The sequence below is a fragment of the Dreissena polymorpha genome, chromosome 4 (assembly GCF_020536995.1).
Source record: "Dreissena polymorpha isolate Duluth1 chromosome 4, UMN_Dpol_1.0, whole genome shotgun sequence".
NCBI classification, from domain to species: Eukaryota; Metazoa; Mollusca; class Bivalvia; order Myida; family Dreissenidae; genus Dreissena; species Dreissena polymorpha.
In genome coordinates this window covers 142,593,496-142,619,667 of record NC_068358.1, presented here as the reverse complement: position 1 = coordinate 142,619,667, position 26,172 = coordinate 142,593,496, and the positions used below count along the sequence as shown (strand labels likewise).

General features: G+C 35.8%; 2 protein-coding genes across 11 annotated transcripts in view; one reads left to right on the top strand and one right to left on the bottom strand.

Moving 5' to 3' along the window:
* The window catches only part of LOC127877100 (mothers against decapentaplegic homolog 1-like), a 61,650-nt gene extending 51,490 nt beyond the window's left edge, over positions 1-10,160 (top strand). For 4 of the 5 annotated variants that reach the window (XM_052422750.1, XM_052422753.1, XM_052422754.1 and 1 more), the window contains exons 5-7: positions 420-587; positions 2,114-2,335; positions 3,759-10,160. In XM_052422750.1, the coding sequence (XP_052278710.1) occupies positions 420-587; positions 2,114-2,335; positions 3,759-4,159 (791 nt within the window). In that variant the 3' untranslated portion in view covers positions 4,160-10,160. The remainder of the gene's footprint in view (positions 1-419; positions 588-2,113; positions 2,336-3,758) is intronic. The other variant, XM_052422751.1, reaches the window with a different exon arrangement.
* Positions 10,161-10,797: 637 nt separating this feature from the next.
* Positions 10,798-26,172, bottom strand: part of LOC127877094 (zinc finger and SCAN domain-containing protein 12-like) — a 28,313-nt gene continuing 12,938 nt past the window's right edge. For all 6 annotated transcript variants that reach the window (XM_052422737.1, XM_052422736.1, XM_052422738.1 and 3 more), the window contains exons 4-6: positions 23,235-23,283; positions 21,754-21,806; positions 10,798-17,246 (exon numbers count right to left, since the gene is read on the bottom strand). In XM_052422737.1, the coding sequence (XP_052278697.1) occupies positions 14,859-17,246; positions 21,754-21,806; positions 23,235-23,283 (2,490 nt within the window). In that variant the 3' untranslated portion in view covers positions 10,798-14,858. The remainder of the gene's footprint in view (positions 17,247-21,753; positions 21,807-23,234; positions 23,284-26,172) is intronic.

Genomic DNA, 26,172 nt, shown 5'->3' with positions numbered 1-26,172 from the left:
TTCAAGGAGGAAAGTGTTTGGCAGTCTGTTTAAAATGTTTGTCATGATTGTTTTTGTGTGTTTAGATGAAGTATAATAAAAAAAAATGAATGTCAAAGTGTGTGGAAATATGGCTCAAATGAAAATGGTGAGATTGAATTTAATTTTATGTAATAAATATAGATTGTACTCAAATAAGCGAGTGTTTTAAATGCTAGGTAAACATTTAGAAGCTATGTTTTAAATCTACATTTCTAATAAATTTTGTGCATTCTGTATTTTGATGGAAATTCAATAAATATAAAAGCTCTTTTACTAAACTAAAATGTGGTTTTATAGTAACGCCTGAGCTGTAAAGAACAAGACCAATGTAAATTCTCTCACCTTTGTTAAAGCCTCAAATTCAATATGAAACGTATCTACCGGTATTGTTTTTACAGCTGATACCCCACCACCTGCATACCAGGCCCATGATGACAGCAGTTCCCACGGCAACAATGCTAGGAACCAGCCTATGGATACCAGCATGCCCCCACCCCAGGGCCCACCACCCTCCGTCAACATACCCATGAACGACAAGTACTCTATCCGTGAGTGCAAAAAACCAAGTAATTTAACCTTGTACACAGCCTAATGTTTTATGTTTTACATTTCTACCCATCTTTTTCCTTGGTAGTTATTATAATGGTACCATTTGAGATAGATGAATCCAGTTCTTCTTTAGTAGGGATCAAACTCTCAGTTTCAAGGTGGGTACCAATGGCAATATTTTGATTCCCTTGAAACATGAATCCAAAACTCTTTTACATATTGCAAGTTTTTGTCTTGCAACACACTTTACGCATACATTAATCTCAAAGCTGGGAAACTGATTTTAGTTTTCTGATAATTATTTTCGTTATAAATTATTTATCTATTACATATAGAATTCCAAGATGGTTGTGTGCATTAAATCGAAACACTTCACGCACTTTATTTTGTATAGAAATGGAAGTCATTAAGCACAATACATAATATACATTGTCCGGCTTGCAAATGAAGACTTTCTTGATGCAAAAAATCAACTAAAGTAATTGTGCTCTATTTTAATTCCATTCAGAGGCATGTCTCACCTTCAGTGTATGTAGAAGTTTATAAACTTTCCCGCTCATAAACAAAGCAAAAATGGCTACATGCAACCAGCATAAAACAAGAACATCCTGCGAGTAACCCGCAGTTAGTTCAGGTTGTATGCTGTTTGCTGCCCATCAGTATCTTAGGGATGGAAAAGAAGCATTTAAAACTTGAATCTTGTAAGAAATGTATTAAATTCATTTGCAGGGACTACAAACACATCAAACAAAAATTATGTGAATGGTAAAGGGATAAACTTCAATAGCTATGTATCCTTTTGTTAGCTCAACTGAGCACAACGTGCTTATGGTGAGCTTTTGTAATCGCCTTTTGTCCGTCGTCAACATTTGCCTTGTGAACACTCCAAAGGTCACATTTATTGTCTGATCTTCATGAAACTTGGTCAGAACATTTGCCCCATTGATACCTTGACTGAGTTCGAAACTGGGTCATGCTGGGTCAAAAACTAGGTCACTAGGTAAAAAAAAGAAAAACCTTGTGAACACTGTAGAAGTCCCATTTGATGCCCAATCTTCATGTAACTTTGTCGAAATGTTTGTCTAAATGATATGTTGGTTGAGTTCAAAAATGATTCCGGTCCCTTGAAAAACATGGCTGCCAGGGGGCGGGGCAGTATTCCTTATATGGCTATAGAAAAACCTTGTGAACACTCTAGAAGTCACAATTTTTGCCCAATCATCATGAAACTTGGTCAAAACATCGGTTTTATTGATAGCTCGGACAAGTTCGAAAATGGTCCAGATCTGTGAAAAAACATGGCCGCCAGGGGGCGGGGCAGTTTTCTCTACATGTATATAGTGAAAACATGTGAACACTCTAGAAGTCACATTTTTGGTCCAATCTTCATGAAATTTGGTCAAAACATGTGTTTTCTGGATATGACGATTGAGGTCGAAAATGGTTCCGATCAGTAGGAAAAAAAATGGCCGCCAAGGGGGGTCATTTTCCTTATATTTGTATAGTAAAAAAGCTTGTGAACACTCTAGTATATTTTTGGCAGACATGCAGTCAGTGACGTACCAGGAGCCGCAGTACTGGTGTTCTATCGTCTACTACGAGCTCAACAACCGCGTGGGAGAGGCCTTCCATGCCTCGCAGACAAGCATAGTGGTTGATGGCTTCACGGACCCCTGTAACAACGCTGACAGATTCTGCCTAGGCTTGCTGTCCAATGTGAACAGGAACTCCACCATAGAAAATACACGAAGACACATCTCAAAAGGTTAGGTTGGTTCTGGATTTATGATCAATTCTCTTGCTGTGGGTGTCCTCAACATTCATAAATAATCAGCTGCATACAGAGAATACTAAGTCCGTGCTGTATAAGCGATGTTTATTTTGCGAGGCTTAGAAAATCTGAACCACAAGCCTTGGCGAGACAGACATAGGATGTATCCGAAGATAAAGTTGGATATGCATCTCTTTCATGTCTATGGCTTTTCAGTATTTTTTTCAAATATTGGACATAATTATTCGTTACAAACTTAAATTTTTCAATTGGCAAAATAAAAAATTGACAAAATATATGAATATCAATGTTTTGCGAATAATAATGGTTTCATTGTATACATCTACCTTTTGTATTCAGTGTAACTAACATACACACAAATAATATAGACGTGTAGTCAAAGGTACGTCAATGTATGTGTATAAGCATACACATGATATCAATGTTAACCCCAACATGTGTGTATAAGCATACACGTGAAGTCAATGGTAACCTCAATGTATGTGTATCAGCATACACCTGTAGTCAAAGGTAACCTAACATGTGTATAAACATACACATGAAGTCAGCGGTAACCTCAATGTATGTGTATAAGCATTCACGTGTAGTCAATGGTGACCTCAATGTTTGTGTATAAATATACACATGTAGTCAATGGTTACATAATTTATGAGTATAATCATACACTCGAGTCAATGTTAACCCCAATGAATGTGTATAAACATACATGTGTAGTCAATGATAACATCAATGTATGTGTATAAACATACACATGTAGTCAATGATAACATCAATGTATGTGTATAAGCATACATGTGTAGTCAATGGTAACCTCAATGTATGTGTATAAACATGCACGTGTAGTCAATGGTAACCCCAATGTTTGTGTATAAACATACACGTGTAGTCAATGGTAACCCCAATGTTTGTGTATAAACATACACGTGTAGTCAATGAAAACATCAATGTATGTGTATAAACATACACGTGTAGTCAATGGTAACCCCAATGTTTGTGTATAAACATACACATGTAGCCAATGGTAACCTCAATGTTTGTGTATAAACATACACGTGTAGTCAATGAAAACATCAATGTTTGTGTATAAACATACACGTGTAGTCAATGGTAACCCCAATGTTTGTGTATAAACATGCACATGTAGTCAATGGTAACCTCAATGTTTGTGTATAAACATACACATGTAGTCAATGGTAACCTCAATGTTTGTGTATAAACATACACATGTAGTCAATGGTAACCTCAATGTTTGTGTATAAACATACACGTGTAGTCAATGAAAACATCAATGTTTGTGTATAAACATACACGTGTAGTCAATGGTAACCCCAATGTTTGTGTATAAACATACACGTGTAGTCAATGATAACCTCAATGTTTGTGTATTTTGTTCCAGGTGTGCACTTGTACTATGTGGGTGGGGAAGTGTTTGCTGAGTGTCTCAGTGATAGCTCAATATTTGTGCAGAGTCGTAACTGTAACTATCACCACGGTTTCCATCCCACCACGGTCTGCAAGATACCGCCGGGATGCAGTCTGAAGATCTTCAACAATCAGGAATTCGCAGCCCTTCTCAGTCAAAGTGTGAACCACGGCTTTGAGGCCGTGTACGAACTCACAAAAATGTGCACAATCCGACTGAGCTTTGTGAAAGGTTGGGGAGCAGAGTACCATCGACAAGACGTGACCAGCACCCCTTGCTGGATTGAAATACACCTGAATGGGCCCCTACAGTGGCTGGACAAAGTTCTCACTCAGATGGGTTCTCCACACAACGCGATCTCCTCAGTGTCTTGATCACATCTCATGGGTTATCTCCTGACTGACAATTGTTTCCTTTCGTTAGCTTTCCACATGCCATGGCTCACAAATCACTTATGTCATGATTCCAACATCGAAATTATCAGTTTGGCGTGGCATAGCAGTATTCTTAAATGATTTCTTGTTAGTTAAGAAATGTTACAAGATTGGATATATTATTAGGTGCAAACAAAGTTCAAAATTACCCGAATACCAGTGCAGAGTTTGTGGGTCAGGGCTATTTCAATCACTTTTTTCTCGTACCATATTTCAAGTTATTCATTACACCATCATCTCATTAAACAAATTGTTTTTTTACTTTGAATGTACTAAGTATACGTGATGTGAAAATTTGCATTTTTTGCAATTAGTTTTAAGTTTTATTGCTTCTGCCCCACGAAGTGCAGATGGATCAAAATGATTCTACACTGACTCTAATGAATGTAAATACTTTCATTCTCTTGTAAATTACTCATTTCAATAGTATTTTAAGTTAAGGTAGTGTCAAAATTGTTGATTGAATTAAAATCTATTTTCTGGTATTTCATGTGGCATGTATAGTTAGTAAGTGCAATGTGTTCTTGTACTGGTTGTTTGGGGTGTTGAGAACTTACATAGTTAAAGTCTGTCAAAGTTTTGAGTTGATGGCAAGTCCAGTAAGTATCCATAAATGATTTACAAGAAGCATGCTGTATGTATGGACATGTATTATTAAGTCACAAGGTACTTTTGATATGAAGCTGGTTGGAAGCATGGAATGATTTTGCATTTTAAAGATCTGATTATCATTTCTTAAGATTGTACCTTTTTCTGTTGGTTCTAAGGTTATTGGCATTTATAATAAATACTTGCCCCCAAAAAAAACATAAACGGCTTTTTTACTAGTATCCATATTCAAAATTCTCCTTAGAGAAAACTTAGGAGTAAATGTTATTGAATTGTTACACTTCTTTGTGTATTGACTTTTTATGTATACATCTTAAGATAGCAGGATATTAAAAGTACATTTTTTGTGTGAAATGTTTATTTTTCATACCGGCAATTGCAACTGAACTTAGGGTTATAGCCTAAATATTTTAACACAGATGTCCACATGTGATTTCAGTAAATCGTGTACAGAGGATATAGAGAGCTGTATAAGAATATTTAGGGGCCCTAATGAGAGCTGTATAGAACATTAAGGGGTCCTGTGCACATTTTAGGAGCCAAGGGTTTGTGGGCACTGCTGAATTGTATCCCTGATTTTGGTGATTAAAAAGCAAAACTCCATATAAATTTTCTAAATGCATCTTCTGGTATTGTTTTCTGATTTCTCTGATATTAAGAAAACATTTTAAAACATATGTCTATCCAAGTAAGATTCTGTTTACAGACACATACAATTCAGATTATCATAACTAGTAAGCTATTAGCATATGCAAGAAATATGGATGACTTTGTTTCTGATATGCATATTTTATGCTAATATTTTTATATTGTGAATGTGTTCTTTTTTATGCAAATGAACAAAGTATGTGTGTGCTTTATGTTAAAGTGCTTGAACCTTCTACAATTTTGTCATAATAGGTGCTTTGTTACAAAGGTAGCTTAATTGTTTTTTATGTCCCCCACCCACTATAGTGGGGGACATATTGTTTTTGCCCTGTCTGTTGGTCTGTTTGCTCCAACTTTAACATGTGCAATAACTTTTTCAATATTCAAGATAGCAACTTGATATTTGGCATGCATGTGTATCTCATGGAGCTGCACATTTTGAGTGGTGAAAGGTCAAGGTCATCCTTCAAGGTCAGAGGTCAAATATATGTGGCCAAAATTGCTCATTTTATGAATACTCTTGCAATATTGAAGATAGCAACTTGATATTTGGCATGCATGTGTATCTCATGGAACCGCACAATTTGAGTGGTGAAAGGTCAAGGTCATCCTTCAAGGTCAGAGGTCAAATATATTTGGCAAAAATCGCTCATTTTATGAATACTTTGGCAATATTGAAGATACCAACTTGATATTTGGCATGCATGTGTATCTCATGGAGCAGCACATTTTGAGTGGTGGAAGGTCAAGGTCATCCTTCAAGGTCAGAGTTCAAGTACTGTAAACTTATAGAAATTCGTCTGTATGAAATTTCGTGGTTTCATAAAAATCAACAAATTCGTTGACACGTTATTTCGTGGATTTCAAATTTTTTGGGAATACTGACCGTCATAATAATTTAACTTTTATTAAAACAACCAGAGTAATAACGAAGCATAATCTGCTAATCTGTGTTGACAGCAAGACTTGGGGTTAATGTGCACTGAAGCATGAAAGTGTTGCCGATTGCCAATAATTGTCGAAAAAATCGATCAAGTGGCGCACATGTGGGTCCCTGCTCGCTAATTGCCATCAATGTTGTTTTGACAATATGTGCAATTCTCAGCGCAATCGGTCTCTTAGTAGTAACAATTAAGTAATAAGGTCCCCAAAATACACGTGTGAAAACCGTTATATCTCTTTTAACTTTAATTGGCACTAATAAACATATGTGATAAATCTGCAAACGTTACTTTGACGATGTCACGTAAAAAAGTATTAATTCCCAGACACTTATCAAGAAAACAACATATTGTATTAACTAGCATATCTCAATCAAACAATGTCTCTTTCAAAATGGTTGAAAACGGAAACAGTTCAGACACTTTCCCCCACTATAGCAGGATTGCCCGACCTTGCAAAGGCTCAGTCTATGACTGAAGCATTATTGACACAGGTCGCTAACAATTCAGTGGAAGAAAACATTTTCAATTCAGAAATACTTTAATTAATCAAGAAATTGTGTAATGTGACCTACTGAAGTGAAGTAATTATTACAAAAAACAAATATCTCGGATAACCGCAAACAAAAGAAAATGTCGGAAATGACCGATTTCGGCTAAAAGAATGTATAAATAATCGTTGGTACTTGAATTCGTGGTTCAGTAGACCAACGAAATCCACGAAAATTCGTACCACACGAAATTTAATGGTTTTACAGTATATGTGGCCAAAATCGCTCATTTTATGAATACTTTGGCAATATTGAAGATACCAACTTGATATTTGGCATGCATATGTATCTCATGGAGCCGCACATTTTTAGTGGGCGCAGAAGGGGACATAGTGTTTCTGACAAACACACTTTTCTTGTTTTGCACATGTTTATAGGTCTCCATTCTTTTGAGTAGGTTGTTTCATGGGTATGCATGTGATTATAATTTTAAGAAAATGTATTGATTGAACGATATACTTAGTATAAAATAAACATTTTTGTATTTTTATATATTTTGCTATGAGAACTGAATTTAATTCATTCAATTATGTTAATTTCCTTGATATTTAATTGACTAAAGGTGCATATTAAGAGGTGGCGAAATCTTTAAAAATCAAACCTTCCCACATACAACTTTATATAAAGTATAACATGTCTGTTGGATAAATCCACTTGTCTGTATAATCTATATAAAGAAATGCATTTATTAATTAAATTAAAAAATAATTCTAAAATCCAAATAATTGTTTAATGCCTTTATGTGGTATACTGCTTATTTATCAGTTCATGTAAAGTTTGCTCAGTATAGATGAGGTTTATATTTTACTGTTGACAACTACAATAATAATCATGACTTGACTATCTAAGACGACAATGTATGTGTTAGGTTTTTTGCTGCTGTTTTGGAAATTCCACCTTGAATTAAAACTATGCATGCTTGTTAGCAAAACATACTTTAATCACAATAAAAAAGTGTGGACTCATTGTTGTGTCTCTTTTGTTGGAACATATTAATTTATAGTAGAATTTGCATGTGTATTTATTGTTTTTAATAAACTCTGACAAGGTCCATTGTGAATAATAAGCATAATAAAATGGACATCAAGATTTATAATCTTAAGAAGCTTGCTTAATTCTCTTTAAAATAGTAAAAGTTGTGCAAACATGTTATGTGTTTGCAAGTGTCTTTAGCATTGTACTGTATGATGCTTTACATCCAGTTTTGAACATTAAATAATTTTTACAATCAGTTTACCTGTATGGACTTTTTATTCCCACCAAGTGATGATCAAATATATATATTTTTATTTGTTGGTTGTATTTTTTACTTTTCTAAGATATATATTTACATAGATCTTATGTTTGTACTCAATTGAACATTTATATATCAACTTTTTTCGGTACAATTTATATTCTTTTCTATAGAAAATTAAGATATCAGAGTTGTAGTACTTGTCATTAATATTGTTTCAAAAATCTGAATAGATGAATTTAATGAAGATATGACTGTATCAACCCTACATCTGGGCCTGTAGTCACCAGCAGAATCTTGACACGAAATTTAGTACCTTTTAACTGTACAATTTTTTTTAGAACAATTAATTTGAGAGAAAGGCAAAATGTATAGCCTTCATATTTTCAAATGCTGATTCTTGTTTTTTTTTTCATAAATTCTAAGAATGGTTTGATAAAAATGGGTCAAGGGTACTGACACCTGTATGAGTATAGAATGGTTATTATTACATTCTAAGTGTGACTTCTTTTGGGCAAAATAGGTGTTTTTTCACCTGAACTAGTTTTTTTAATGCACTTATTTACAAACACCTGTTTATGATAAGGTGTTTCCTGCGTTGTGAGATCTAAATGTCACATATTGTTTTGGACTGGTATAAATATACTTGGGGAAACTTATCTAGGAATTAAAAAGACTAAGTTCTCTACCCATAAGGCCTAATATTATCAGTATTCTATTGTTAAAAGAAAATATTTAGAAGACATGTTCATGCTATTTGGAAATACCGGTAGATAATATAGAAGAGTTATGGTGTACTTAACAAAAGTGCCTGTTGTACTTGTCACTTCTCAAATCCAGCATAATATCAAAAGGTGTTACAAGTTTATTTTGTTAAAAATACTAGATATATCTAGAGTATAATTGAGATACAGTAAACAATGTTACCTGAATCCAGCATAATATCAAAAGGTGTTAAAAGTACAATATTTTTTGTTTACAAAATATTTGAAATATCTAGAGATACAGTGAACAACGTAACCTGCTTAAAACAAGTATTGATACACTTGATTGTATTTTGTGTTGAATTGAAAAGTATGATTTTATACATTATTTTGAATGTGTTTTTCTTTATGCTACGTAATCTTGGTCTTATGATATGCGGCCAGCGTAGTGCCAGGCCAGCTTGTGCATTTGCACAGATTTAAATAGATTTTTCTGGATGCACAGGCTGGTCTTGAATTATGCAGGTAGCAAATGACATGAGGCCCATTTTTGCATCACATGTCATTTTGAAAATGAATAACAACTTTGAAGTCAAAACATGACATGTTAAATATAAGGGTAATTTAATCTTGTATTTTTTGCAAGAAAACTGCTCAGCCTTGATTATGTGTTTTGTCTTGATTATGTGTACAAACAATTATAAAAACAATGAACATAATTTAAACCAAATGAAAATGATTACATACTCATATAAAAGTACCTGTTCATGTATGTTATAAGTCCAATAACCATGAAAAAATCAGGGCTAATATTTGGATTTGATTTATAATATATACCACTATTCAAATTGTTGTGCACTATAACTGCTGACTGAAGGTTCATTTTTAATGTTTATTCCATGGACATGAAGACATAAAAATATAATACATCATTTTAGTAGATATCAGTTATTTTGTTAAGAAAATTTGTCTTTTGCGTAAATGTTTTGGTGTACTTTGATTTCCCAGTGAAGCTAAGATCTGCGAGTACCTATTTTCAAAACCATCGATATACCGTTTGTTATATTTTGAATGTTTTCATTTGTGTTTTGTCTATTATAAAGTATGATAAATTTATGCTTCTTGTTATATTTTGTTTTAGATTTTTAGTTTCATTTAGATTTAAACACTGTTGCACTGTAAATTATATCATTGTTAGTAACCATAGATTTCTCATCTATACAGGCACATGCATAAATAAAATGTCAACTATTATCTGTGTGTGATTCCTGTCCTCAGTATATACCCTATTGGCCTTTACAAATGTGTTGAAACGTTAAAATATCTGACATGTATATTATCCCCCGCCATAGGCGGAGGGATATTGTTTTGGCGTTGTCTGTCCTTCCGTAAGGCACTTTTGTGTCCGGAGCCATATCTTGGAAGTGCTTTGGCGGATTTCATTGAAACTTTGTACGAGTATATATATTGACAAGAGGATGATGTGCGCCAAATGGCATTGTACACCATCTGTTAATAATGGAGTTATGGCCCTTTGTATCTTGAAAAAAATGCTTTGAGTGTCAAATGTAACACTTTTGTCCAGAATATATTGGCGGGGGATATCAATTCAATGAATTTGCTTGTTTTTACTTTCATTTTAACAATTCCCGTTGAAGCATTTCATCAAGATACATGTAATGCATAGAAGACTCTAGAATTCATGCCAACTCAAGGTCATACATGGCGGTCATGGAAGGGATTAAGTGATCCTCGGGTTCAATGGTGTTGTTCATTTTACAAATGATCTGCTAAGTACCATTATCCACATACCGGTAGTACAGCTGACATGCATCTTTAAATGCACATTATTTCCATGCTGATGATAACATTAACATAACAAACTCCGAGATTTATTTGAAGATACTTTTATTACCGGTACACGAAAGTCATGCACAATGATTTCATTTTTTACAGTTTAAGACTTGACACATACAAGCTTTATCATTATTTTTTCAAGATATTTTTCAATACCAACTAGAATCGAACAAGAACTGTTTTTCAAAACAGTATTAAATGCCAAATAAAGGTATTAAGCGATATTAAAATACAAGTTTGAGGGTGATGTGGTAATAGATGTGGGACACAGACAGCATTTACTAATAAATCTGTGAGAACCATATCCATACAGTTCGTTTTTTCATAGAACAACTTGGCTAATATGTTAAAGACTCGTATAATTTTTATTAAGTTTAGTTAACCACCATCCAAGATAAAGAACAGACACAGCTTAAGAGAGATTCAAGATAAATCAATGGCGGAAAGTGTGCAGTTTTACAATTAACAATGTCCAAATTACCAGGCCAACATTAGCAAACCTAAACATAGTGCCACCTTTGATGGAGGAGCATAGATGTTTTAAACTTCTTTCCCCTTTATATTTTTTGCTATTAAGGCAGTTTGAAATCTTGCATACCAATTACTTTTATTGGAGGTTTATCACTAGTAAAACCTGTTAAATTAATGATAATACAATAAACTGTTCAGTGCCTATATAAATACTATTGAATTTCCTTTTTAAAAAGTGTACGCAAGTGTGAGTATTGCAAAAGTAGTTTTTACTTTGGTCAAAGTTGTGCAATAACATAGTTTAATACGAGGTCTATCAACAATGCACTTCAGGTCCTGCAAACATTCTATACTTCAAACTTTAATAGAAATGCTTCCTGTTTAACATCTCTTTAGCTTTAAAATAGTTCATGTTTTTCATAAAATGATTTTTTATTGCTTACTATTCAATTTAATACTTCACAATTAAAACATCACAAAGAAACAAAACGCATCCTTATCGGCATTTAAATAAAATATCACATTCTTAATTAACTTCCGTTAACTGAACGGCCTTATACAGGTTGCTTCCCAATGGCAAAAAGTAACTTTCCCCCCAAAATCTGACCAAAACTTCCCCAAAAAGATGCAAAACTTTTCCAAAAAATTATTGGTTTATTGAGTTTATTTGACAGGGATATAGTTCTGTAACACGTAATAACATTAATTTGAAAATTGAGCTAAACATTCACTAATTAAAAATTGGAATACTGTTGTTTATTATCATATTTATGATGTTTCATTTTGCGACAAAATGCATGGTTTATCCTGCTATTTTTCACAATCCAAAAGGCAAAGGCTGTAAAATATGAGGCCAAATAAATCTCTGAACTTCATAGATCATTTAAAATTTGTGACTAAATTATGCACAGTCTGATCTCAATACAAGACTTGTATTACAAGTTTATGACATAAGTAAACATAAGGTTATGACATCAGTGACATCAATAAATGAGGACAGTAAAGCGTTAATAAGGTTAATGTTGATGATTGCAGACAGAAGGAAACCACAATAGCTCTCCATGAGCAGTAGGAATGTATAAAGAGCACCAAACATATTCAGATCTTTATTTCTAAACACGGCAAGGTAATATTCCAATATTAATATATAAGCTCCAGTACATGTACAGGATGTGACCTAGGAATCTAATATTAAAACAGCCTAAAAATTCATTGCTGTTTGTCAAATTACACAGCATGTTCAGAAATTTGAATTGCAAAGTTTATCATTTTAAAATAAAACAAGGTACTTGCGAAAAATAGTTTGAACCATAATCTAAGCATGTATTGCTGAACAAATTGGCGCACAAATAATGTTGCCATCATTCACTTCCATGTAAATATTTCAAAAGTATTAAGGCTAAAAGTATACAGAAAGGATCATTTACAAAAGCAGAAATTCGCAGTACATAACATACTTCCAAACAAATCAAAACACAGTAGTTATAAATGCAAAAATAGAATCCATGCACAAAAAATACACACAATAATAAACACTATAGCTTCAATAACAAGAGGGCCATAATGGCACAAAAGCACTCACCTGAGCTCAAAGTACATCAATTTTTGACAACTTAACCTGTTTTTTACCTACGTGATCAGATTCGAAATAGATATTGTAAAAATAAACATTTTGAAAAAGTTTCAATACTGAGTCATTAAGGTGGTTTACAGTGATGTAACAAGCTTTTTTTGTTTAAGATTTGACATGGCTAGCCTACCTATTGTCAAAATATGCACCTGAACCATGTTTCATCAAATTGAGTCATACATACGGTCTCAAGAGTGTAAACAATTTTTCTAACATTTGACCTTGTGACCTGGTTTTTCAATGAACATTACCCATATTTAAACTTATTGTCAATATATACATTTTTACCATTTAGTACTAAATGTAGCCTCTACAGCGACAAGGTTTTTCTAAGATTTATCCTAGTAATCTAGTTTTTGACAACATAGACCACATTTCAACTTGACCTAGATGTATTCAAAATAAGCTTTCAACCTTAGTTTTATCAACTTTGAATCATTAATGTGGCCTCTAGAGATATAATAAGGGTTTTCAAAGATTGGACCTAGTGACTTTATTTTAGGTTATACATGACCCAGATTAAAACTTTGCCTTTAAATTGTGTATCGATTAACATTTTGACAAAGTTTCAACAAGATTGAGTCATAACTGTGGTAAAGTTTTCTCTTAGATTTGACCTTTGTGAACACATATGACCGAGATTAAAACTCAGTCAAGAATTGTACTGATAAACATTATTATCATGTTTCAACAAGATTGGATGAAAAATATGTCACTTTTAATGTTGATAAATGGTACAAAATTTGTACTGCAAAGAAATAAATCTGTGAAAAAACGGTTTACTGATCATCCAGTGTATGCTGTTTGTCTGTGGAATTTTCTAATTTTTTGGCAAAATCTACTATTCTTCATTGAAATTCTTTCTTCACAATACTACAGGATATATCATTTATCAACTCCTACATGTACAAGTACCATGTCTCAAAAACTAATATAAAGGACATCAATACAATATATTTAAGAAATTTATATATATATGCATGGTGTTTGTTATTCTCTGTTATGTGCCATCAAAGTATCAGCATGACAAGCGTGGATATTGTAACGATAAATATTCTGACAAAGTCTCAACAACAGAGGATGAAAAATGTAGCCTATTTACCACTTAGATTTGTATTTTCACACCTGTGTAGCCACTAATAAAATTTAATTAAAAGACCTTTCTTATTAGATTCAAATTTTAAAAGCTTCACTTCCAACCCTTAATACTGATGAGCAGCAAACAGCATAAAACCAGAACAGACTGCGAGTTTCTTGCAGGCTGTTCTGGTTTTATGCTGGTTGCAAAAGCCATTAGACATCAGACATAGCGCGACCAATTTATGCTCAGTTGAGCTTAATGTGTAGTTGTAATAGAAATGAAGCGTATTGCTTAAATCTTGTTCAACATTCAACACTTGTGTTCAAAATTACAAAATATTACAAGTTTTAACAACAACAAAAAAGAAACATTCAAAACACTTTACACAAACGCATATTTTAACAGTATATTTTTCCATTTCCCTTAAGCAGTATTAAATCATAACAAAACATCTAAATGTACCTAATTGTTGTGCACCATACATTAATTTTTGTATATAACTTTAGAATACAAAATAAATCATAGTGATTCCTTTTTGCATGGATGTATAAAAGAAAATTTCAACGAATACATTTTGAAAATCTAAAATTGATTCAATAACAAATAAGCAACTAGCAATTTCTTACAAAGGCAACTAAATATTGATTACTTTCATACACACAAATACAATCATAAGCATAAAGATAAAAAAGTTTATTAAACATGATGAATATTTACATTCTTAATTGTTATTTTATCCAATTCATTTACATCTGTCTAATAACAAACCCATAATTTTACAATCAATCATACAAGGATGGTGTGTATACTACAAATCACCAGATAACGATACTCATCAAGGTCATATCTGTCTAGCTTGTTTAATTGCTCCCAGCTCAAGCGCCCCTGGAGTACGTATTACGTCTCTGCCTCGCTACACCTGTTGTAGAGTGGCCTGCCCATCTTGCACGGTGAACTGCACGGTTCCAGCCTGATCGACGATAGCCTGCGCCACCTCGTTGGCATCATTGGTCTGGACAATAATGATGGTCTCCTGGCCGCCCTGCCCCTGTAGGGCCTGGTAGTGGCCGTCCTGTCCCACCATGGCTGCGTACTGCCCCTCGGACACCTGTACATATGTCTGCCCGTCCTCCCCCTGGATGTGTTCAAGCCCTTCCTCCCCCTCCTCCTCCTCCTCCTCGTCCATCTCCTGCTTCAGGTAGCCCTCTTCATCTTCATCCTCATCATACTCCTCCTCGTACTTGCGTATGATAGCCTGCGCAGTTTCGCCGGCCGACACGTGCACCTTGCCGATGTGCTCAAGCAGGATCTTCTTCCTCTTAAAGGTCTCCTGACACATGTCACACTGGTACGGGCTCAGCTTCTTGTGCACCAGCTGGATGTGCGACATCAGGTTGGACTTGTTGTTGAAGCAGCGACCGCAGTCATGGCATTTATGTGGTTTCTCTCCTGTATGGATCAACATGTGCCTGTCCACATGGTATTTCTTTGTGAATCTCTTCTCACACACAGAGCAAATAAAGATCTTCTGATTGGGAGATTTCCAGCCCTCGTGGACACGCTTAGTGTGGCCAATCAGGGCTCCAAGGGTCTTGAAAGCGGCCTTGCAGGTGTTGCACAGGTATTGGCGGGTGTGAAGGTGCATTCCCTTGATGTGGGTGTTCAGGTTGCCGCGGAATGCGGAGGAGTAGTCGCAGTGGGGACACTTGTACGGCCTGCGGCCAGAATGCACCGTACGCATGTGTGAGCTCATGCCGGTCTTGAGCACCACCTTTCCGCAGATTGGACACGGGATCTGCATGCGGTTCTGCTGGTGCAGCTCCATGTGCCTCTTAAGGTTCTTGGACACCTTGCCACACTCTGGGCAGGGGTCTCCCTCCTCAGACTCCCCCGTTGTGGACACCTTCATGATCCTCTCCCTCCACTTGGCATTTCTTATCTCTTCTTCAAAATCAGGCTCGTCGCTATGCTTAGTTTTGATGTGCTTCACAAGCCCGATAAATGCTTTGTCACAGAATGGACATTTCAATGCCTCTTCCGCATTCCGCTTTAAAGACCTCCTTCTGCTCTCAACGTCCTCAAAAAGGCCAGGACCATCATCTTTGAACATCCTTCTCCGCTTGTACTCTTCAAAATCATATTCTTCATCTTCCCCCAAAGGACCAAATTTCTTCTTTTTCAGCCTTGGATCAGTCTGCGTCATGACGGTCCGTTTTCCAGGCACCTCAATAAATGTGACCACCTCCACAAAGTTTTCAACTTCTGGCTCCTCGATGGGTGTTTGGGTGGAGAATGTTTTCATCTGGGGAACAGGGGATGTAGGATCCACAGGCTGCAGCTGAATAGTAGTAGTACCACCAGTCACAGAGGTTGACGGCTGGACCTCTTCTTCACCAAAGCTGTAGGGGTCCCCAGCACGAACACTTCTGCTAGTATCCTTCCTATATATCAAAGGACTCTCGTCCTCTAGATCATCATCCTCTTCAAATTCTTCTTCAAATTCTTCCTCTTCATAATCAATTTCTTCTTCTTCAGGTTCTTCTGCTTTTATTTCTACGGTCACAACACCATCTTTCTTCTTTTTCGATGGTGTATCAAGTTCCATTTCCATGACTCGTTTCCTCCCCTTTAGTGGACTTCCTTCTTCCACTGTTAATGTTGCAGTGGCCCGTGGAGAACGTCCTCTACCTCTTTTAGGAATTACTTCCTTCTCCTCCTCCTCAATTTCTTCATCCACCAATTCCTCATATTCACCTTCCTCAACTCCTTTCTTGGCTCTTCCCCTACCCTGTTTAGGAGTTTCTTCTTTCTTTGGCCTTCCTCTGCCCCTACCTTTCCCAGGAGTGTCTTCAGCAGCCTTCTTAGGCCTTCCCCTCTTTCCAGGTGTTTTCGTTTCCACTAACTCGTCCTCATCATCTTCTTCCTCTTCTTCCTCTGCATCATTAACTTCTTTAACTTGTTTTGCTGCTCTACCTCTAGGGGACCTCTCTGGAATTTTTTCTTCAGTTTTAACAGACACATTTTTCCCCCTTCCACGACCTTTCTTAGGGCTCTCCTCTGCCTCGCCTACTTCAGCTACGTTAACCTTTGAATTTCTACCTCTTCGGGGCTTCACTGTTTCTTCAGCCTCTATTACTGGGGCTTCCTCATTTACTTCCTCGTTTGCTCCAGCTACTTCAGACATCTCTTCCAACACAGGGGGAGACATTGATTTGGCCTTGAAGTTTGCCTCTGCATTGCCATCTCCGTCGCCCAACGGTATGAAAGTCTCAGGAACTATCAGCACCTCGTTCACTTGCATCTTAAAAACAATCAAATAGCATTGTTGAGAAATTGTAAGAGGCTAAACCAATTACATTAAAAGACAACCATTAAAGTCCTGAAGCGTTTACCCTATTTCAAGAAAACTCGACCTAGTTTTTAGATACATATGACCGGAATTCGAACTGGAACAAGGTATTATCAGCATAAACATTTTAACTAGTTTCATCAAGATAGAGACATGCATGTGGACCCAATACTGAGAACAAAGTTTCCAAGATTTCACCAGGTGACCTAGTTTATTTTGGACATGACCCAGATTTAAAGTCTGCCAAGCAGTTGTTTTTTTACCATTTTGGGAATGGGTACGGGTTGTTTTTGGGAAAATCCCATAGTTTTTACTTTAATTGAGAAATAAGTGTTGTTGCTTTTTGGCTTGCAGATGCTTAAAAATTTAGAATAAAATGTCAATATTACATTTACTACGGTTCAATTATAGAGCTTTATGGGAGATGAACTAAATTATGAGACTTATTTATTTTTATATATTTGTGGCAACCTTGAATGGAAAATAAGAAGATTCCATCTGGGAAAATGATGTACTTTTTTATTGGGAGTGGGTCGCTCTGCAGGCCTTAAATTGGAAAAAACTCTGCCTAGATATGGTAACCATAAACATTTTTACAAGGTTTCATCAACATTTGAGTCATAAATGTGGGCTTTAGCGCGAAAACAAGGATTTTCTAAGATATGACCTGAAGACCTTGTTTAAGGATGCAAATGACCCATAATTAAACACGGCTTCCAAGTTTCATCAAGATTAAGTAATAAATGTGACCTAAACATGAATAACAAGGTTTTCATTAGATTTGACAACCAGGCGTAGTTTTTAGACACAAGTGACACAGATTATAAACTTAGCCTCCATATTGTCAAGATAAATTTTAGGTTTCATCAAGATTTGAGTCATAAATGTGGTATCTCTAGTGAAAACAAGGTTTCTCATTTTATCTGATGACCTATTTCTGGGACACACATTACCCAGGTTAAAACTAGATATCAACATTCAGTGCCCCAGATAGACTGCGTATCTGCGCCTTAAAAAAGCAAAGAAATACAATATCATGCCTATTGAAAAGGTAACCAATTTGACATTAACGCAAATTCGTCATATTTGATGCATATTATAAAATAGCTTTGATCGAAAATGCTTCTATCATTTTTGGTATTTTCTCTTTGGAATTCAGAGCTCCAGATAAGGGTCGTGTTTTCGTAATTACGAATTATTTTCAAGTCCGTTACATATTTATTTTAAAATTTTGTCGTACCATTAAGAATTACAAAATCAAGTTACGAATATTATTTTTACATCGGTTCGTATCGATTTTTATTGAGTTCTTTTCGCGTATTAAAGATCTTTGCGGTGCTTATATAGAATGGTTATCGGGTTTGTTTTACAAAGCGCATTTTTTCCAATAAAAGAGGCGTATACAGTCTATCTGTCAAAACACAATGGCGGCGCCCAGAGAGCGTCCTAAAAAAACTGCAAGGCGTCCAAAAACACACTTTTAACATATTGTGCGCAAAGTGAGCCGAAGTTAAATGTTTAGAAAGACATTATAGAAAAGATCTTAAACGATGTTGTATGTTCAGTTGCCGACACAGTCGGAAAAGCTAAACAAAAACGCGACATGACGGGTCCAAACTTAAACACAAAAAAAACCATTGAACGAGTGGAAGGGACAAGTCCCGTGGCTAATCGTTGAAAAGATTGAAGGAAAGACCCGTTTTAATTGTGAAATATGTAAAAAAATTCATCTAAGGCATACAATCTAAGCACAGTTTGGGCATATGAAGGTATTTGAAAAATAAAATTGTATAATACTGAAAAGACACAGTTGAACTCGTATAAATAAAGTTGCTAGTTTGGTATTTGGATTTTTTTGCATGAAAATAACCATTATTATTTATTTTTAGGTCATTTAAAAAAAGAAACAATTATTTTTCTAAACTTTGTAGTAACGTTAAGAATAAAATTTCAGAGTTAAGAATTCTTTTTGAAAATCTGGTAGTAATTTAAGAATTTCACAAAACCTTATCTGGAGCTCTGGAATTATTATCATAACACAGCGACACTTTCATTCAGTAAGCGCCTGGATAACGGGGCAGGAAAACAGTCAAAGTTATTCAAACGCTCCGCTTACTAGATCTAATAGTTAAATAAAGTGGCTGATCAAATTATTTAGTTTTCAATCTCACTTAATCCGTCGCTCATTGTGCATGTATTTGTAAAGCGTCTGTTCTTTCTATTACGATGCAAAATGGAAGTTCTGCCAAAGGTTGCCTTGAATTTCTAAAACACGTGTATGTTTGACAGTTACAAAGATGTCAGTTAACATCATTTTTTTAAGTTTAAAGCTTATATAATGGAAAGTTCAAGGATTAAATTTGTTATAAAACATCAGTTTATTAAAGCTAATTATGATAGTTTACAGTTTTATTGAATCAAAACAAGTGTGCAGCTTCAACAGAAGTAAGGCAGTAAAGAATGATTTTAAGGTATGCATTTTTATAAACATTTCACTAGTGTTTTTCCCAGGAGGGCAAAGGGGCATGGCGCATTACTTTCAAAAAGGGCATTTTAGCGCGCAGTTTAGGCAAAAAAGGGCAAAAACGTTCCCTGAATACCTGAATTATGGGGAAACATGTAATCGCATCAGAAGCAGTTGTGGAAAAAATAACATATAAACAAGCACATGTAATGGTCATAGATGTATTTAACTTACTATGATTTATATTAATATATTTACCTTGCAATGTACATTTAAGTTCCATGCTGTTTCAATAAACTGTACAGCACGACAAACATAATAAAGCAATATACGCATATGAATCTGATTATACACAGATCCACTAACATATAAATGAAACCATGTTTGTCTTATCCCATTTTCTAACAATAATCTCGACAGATATTTAAAATAGCATTGCGAGTAAATTGATCGCTAACAATATGCAAACACTCGTTTCCGTGACATACATCCACAGAGTAGTTTACAAATAAATAAATAATGTTGTTGCTATCTAAAACATTTTTATGCATCGTTGATTATCACAGACATTTCATTAATTCCTTCTAAATGTATAATCTCCATCGTTAATTCGATCGTTTACGACGCTATTTGCCATTTTTGCCGAGTCACAATTTAATTCTGTATAGTCCGCCATGTTGATAAAATGTCAAATGATGTAAGCGACAGGTGCGCATAGCAACGTTAAATCGTATACGCGATTCGCATATTGTTTAATTAGTATACGTCTCAGTAATTATTTCAATAATTAGACCTAATGATCTTAAAGACGAAAACGATAAAGAATAAATTTGTTTGTGATTTTAAATGTAATTATGCGGAAAAATATATGTTTTGATATAACTAAATAATGCATGCAATGCACAATTGCCACGAGAATAACATCGAGTTTTTCATCAAAAGTCTCCGAAGTAATACAATGCCGAGCGAAAAGTGCGCTTGGTATAACATAGCCTCCGGCATTATTGATACTGACACGGGGTTATTCACGCATGACTAATTCACAGCTTTGGAGCAGTCAGTAAGACCTACCTATCAATTGAGCACTGTTATAGATTAAATCTGCTCAATTAATATAGTCGATTAGACGTTGACGTCTCTCGAGTAAATCAAGCACAGTCGGAGCGTCACACAATCAAGGAAGCTGATTTTGTGGATCAAGTAAGATCGTAAGGCAATAAAGATGTTATCGATAATGGCGCTTGGCGAAATATGCCTTTGAAAAAAAAGGCGCGTGGCGAAATTTGCCTTTGAAAAGGGCAGCGTGGCGATCCGGGAGGGCGGCGTGGCTTTTCGCCACGCTAAAATGGCCTGGGAAAAACACTAATTTCACCCTATTTCAAGAATGAAATCACCCTATTTTTCAAAATCAATGGGTGAAAACTCTATTTCCCAAATAATTATCTGGGGCACTGAACATTGTCAAGATTCTGAGCAAGTATCATTCAGATTGGATGAAAAAGATGGCCTCTAGTGTAACAAGAGATTCAGAGATTGCCAAGCAATATTGTCCTCTACCGGTGAAACTCCACCCAAGTCAGTAAATTTATTTATTTATTACTTTTTTAATATTTGTTGCTATAGCAACCACAATTTTTGACGTAGGAACAAAATGAATTGACGTGCATAATCTCCATATTGCCATCTGTCCATGTTTCAAGTGTCATGAAAAAATATGAAGAACTTTGAAAGTTATTGCAGGATCCAGGAAAGTGTGACGGACTGACTGACAAACTGACTGACTGACAGACTGACACACGGCGCGCAAACCATAAGTCCCCTCCGGTTTCAATGGTAGGGGACAATAAAGATCTTAAAGTAGGCCCCACACAAATTCTGACATATGGAGACTACAATAAATCCCCATGAGCACTTCACGACTAATGTGAGCTTAAAAGGTGCTTATGGAACAACCTCAACAAAAGACAAAATTAAGATTAAAAGAATTCATCATACCTCAACATTTCCAGCTGCCTTGTTAACAGGCTGAGTCATGGAAGGCACTAAACCTATAAGGACAAAACAAGAATATACAATGCATAATAAGCCCTAATTGTGAAAACATTCACATACAATGAATGAAAGTCAGGTTACACATTTTCTATTTTAAACAAGAGCTGTCACCATAGGATTACTTATGCCCCCTATAAACGCTTGATAGAAGTTATGAGCTTTTTTCGAACCTTAACGCAGATTTCGAAACCTAAAGGCGGACCCTAAGTTCAAGGTCAAGGTCACAGGTGTAAAAATTTGTGTGCGTATGGAAAGGCCTTGTCCATATACACATGCATACCAAATATGAAGGTTATATCTCAAGGGACATAGAATTATGAGCATTTATTGAAACCTAAACGCAGATTTCGAAACCTAAACGCGGACCCTAAGTTCAAGGTCACAGAGAAAAAAAATCTCCTCTTGGTAGTGAAGCTTCCCATAAAGTTTCATTGAATTCCGGTCATTAGTTGCTGAGAAATAGCCCGGACAAAAATTGCACTATATGTACAGTAAATGGAAAATTTCAAAGGGCCATAACTCTGTGAAAAATTATCCTACCAGAACCCGCTGATATTATGCACATCTCCTCTTGGTAGTGAAGCTTCCCATAAAGTTTCATTGAATTCCGGTCATTAGTTGCTGAGAAATAGCCCGGACAAGAATTGCACTATATGTACAGTTAATGGAAAATTTCAAAGGGCCATAACTCTGTGAAAAATCATCCGACCAGAACCCGCTGATAATATACACATCTCCTCTTGGTAGTGAAGCTTCCCATAAAGTTTCATTGAATTCTGGTCATTAGTTGCTAGGAAAAAACATGGACAAAAATTGTGAACGGACGGACACACAGACATACGGATGAAAGGACAGACGAAGCGGCAACTATATGCTCCCCCCAAAATAAATTTTAAGGGAGCATAAAAATGAGACCCAGATTCAAATTCGGTCTATTAAATAATATTTTGACAAGATTATCATTCTTACCAAGTATCATTAACATTGAGTCAAACATGTTATCAGGACTGGTAACAAGATTTTTCGAAGATTTAACCAAGTAAGCTGGTTTTTGGATGCACACAACTTCAAACTCGACCGAAGATATTGTAAAGATAAATATTGTAACCGTCAAGATTTCATAAAAATATTGCCTCTAGAATTCTAACAAAGTACATGGACAACTCTACAACACACACAGCTAGACTTTGGGTGACTATATTAGCTCACCATGCTAATGTGAGGTATGAGGTAGGGGAAAAAAGGAAAATAAAGCCCTCTTGAAAACCTGAAATAATCATTTCCTGAATACTGCAGGATATCCCGGTTATTATTAAGGACAACAGATGTAACCTTTCACTCCGTTTAGTCTTTGATGATCGACTAATGATTTTTAAATACATTAAAGTTAAAGGGTTTGCCTCTTCATGTTAATAAAGCCTTACCAGGTTGGCTAGTCTGCATGTACATCTCAGCATTTCCATTAAAGAACTCCTACAATAAAAACAGTAATTTTGTATTACTTAATAATGATTACACATTTTCTGCACTCGTTAATTTTGAATAAGGCTTGCTCATTTTTTTTAAGTATTTTTCTTGGGTTGAAGTAACAATATAAGAATAAATATACATTGAATTTGTAATAAAACAAGCAAATTCGTTGAATTGATATCCCCCACCAAACTAGAGCTTTGTCACAGACAAAAGTATTTTTTCAAGATACAAAGGGCCATAACTTCGTTATTAACAGATGGTGTACAATGCTATTTTGCGTGCATCATCCTCTTATCCATATATATACTCGTACCAAGTTTCAACTAGAAATGGCGCGGCAGAGGCCGACGCGTATCCCCACGCCGCATGTTTGACCCAAGGGCGCCCCAGGGTTGATCATGGGGCCATGCATAGTTGAGATTGACTGTATTGTCATAAGAGAAGTTCAGTATCAATTAGAAGTGAATGGGTGTAAAAATAAAGAAGTTATAGTAAAAGGCAATTTTGGGAGGGTGTGGCCTATGTGGGCGGGGTGCCCCAGGGTTGGTAATGGGGCCATGCATAGTTGAGATTGACCGTATTGTCATAAGAGAGGTTCAGTATCAATTTGAAGTGAATCAGTGTATTAATGAAGAAATTATAGTAAAAGGCAATTTTGGGCGGGTGTGGTCTATGTGGGCGTGGCGCCCCAGGGTTGGCAACGGGGCCATGCATAGTTGAGTTTGACCGTTTTGTCATAAGAGAGGTTCAGTATCAATTTGAAGTGAATCAGTGTAGAAATGAAGAAGTTAATGTAAAATAACCTAAATTTTTTTTATAGTAAATGGATTTTTTTGGTGGGTGTGGCCTATGTGGGCGGGCGCCCCAGGGTTGGGATTGGGGTCATGCATAGTTGAGATTGACCCTAATGTCATAACAAAAGTTCAGTATCAATTTGAAGTGAATCCGTGTAGAAATGAAAAAATTATAGTAAATGGAAATTTTTGGTGGGTGTGGCCTATGTGGGCGGGGCGCCCCAGGGTTGGGAATGGGGCCATGCATGGTTGAGATTGACCGTATTGTCATAGGTGAGGTCCAGTATCAATTTGAAGTGAATCGGTGTAGAAATAAAGAAGTAAATGTAAAATAACCTAAAAAAATGAGTGATAATTTCTGACGCGGCCCCACCCCAACCCCTATAACTTTTGACCCAGGGGTCAGATCAAAATTCCAAATAGTGCACCGTCGCACATATGCTCATAGCTACCATGTGTGTAAATTTCAAGGTTCTAGTGCTTTTAGTGTAGGAGGAGATAGTGGCCAGGACGGACGGACGGACAGACGGACGGACAGACGGACGGACGGACGGACGGACGGCGGAGATCACCACAATATCCCCACCTTTTTTTCAAAAAGCGTGGGGATAATGAAATCTGCCAAAGCACTCCAAAGATATGGCTCCAGACACAAAAGTGCCAGTCGGACGGCCGGCCGGACAACGCCAAAACAATAACCCTCCGCCTTTGGCGGGGGGATAATAATGTAAGATTTTCAACTTGCATGGTCAAAGTGCCAATGTCAATTGCGTGAAATGAGCTTGGGATCAAACAGAGAAATGCTCATAACCATAGTGTCTCTTCTATAACACCCATGTCTGCTTGCAGCAATTTATTTCCTTCTTTACAAAGTACCCGTAAAAGGTACTTTCCCAATTGAGAAAAACTACATTCCAAATATCCGTCTGAAAAAATCCCAGAAGTAAGGAAAATAGTGTCTATTTCGTTCTAAAAGTGCATTTTCTGCAAGTGAACAAATAAACTGAGCACTAAAACTGAATATTTCCAAATAATTTATTAAATTGGTTTGTGCAATTTATACGTGGCAATTGAGAAGACCAATAATTCCCAATCATAAGATTTAATGATGCATATTTTCCCAATTTCAGTGCTAAATTTTTGCTATTGGTTTGGTTCAAGTACCAGGCCTTTTCCGCCCTATGCCACGGGTCTAAATATAGGCCCCATTCCCAATGCAAATCTGGTTGTTTTTTTCCCAATTGAACAAAAATCCCCAATTCCAACGATTGCAAAGTTGATTTTTTTCGGCTGCTAAAAATGGGCAAAATAAAGTTACCTTAATCCGCAAACTAAACCCGCTTATTTTGAGCCCGGCTTTGTATCGATCAATAGGGCGCTCACTGTGCAGGTAATCATTAATCATCAAAATGGTGTCTCACAACAGCAAATATTACGTTGCAAAAATAAGAAAAAAAGATTCTCAAATACGCCAACAATTTTGTTGAAAGAAAGGCCTTGTTTTACAGATTATATTTGTTAATGCTGTTATCTTAAACATTGTAATACTATTTCACAGACAAAATATACTTGGGGGATGATGCTACGCATGCATCTGTAATTGTTATTCTCTTGTTACTGTTTGACAGTTTGGTTTAGAAATTTCTAATACTGACGCCAAGTTTGTTTATATTTATTAACATAGGCATGGTAATGTACACTTATCACAAATGTTCATAATATTTTGTAAAATCTTAATAAAATGGTTACAAAATAGTCGTTATTTACCAGTAAACGGCTTCTTTGAAATATAAGAAACACTATTTACATACAATTATTTTTCCCAATTGAGCCAGTTTTGCGGGGGTTTTCCCACAAAATGAGATTTTTTACGATGCGAAATTCCCAAAATTCCCGTGTGGCATTTTCCAAAAATGGAAAGGAAAAGGCCTGGGTACTTTTCACAATTGCGCGAACAAAATTGCTGGTTTGGAAGTACTCATAAATAATTATAAGCTGTTAAAATTAAATTAATTAAATGCACATAACACAGGAACATGCAAATCACAGGGCATCAAAAAGGTGTTTTGCAAATCCACACTTCATGACAAAAACA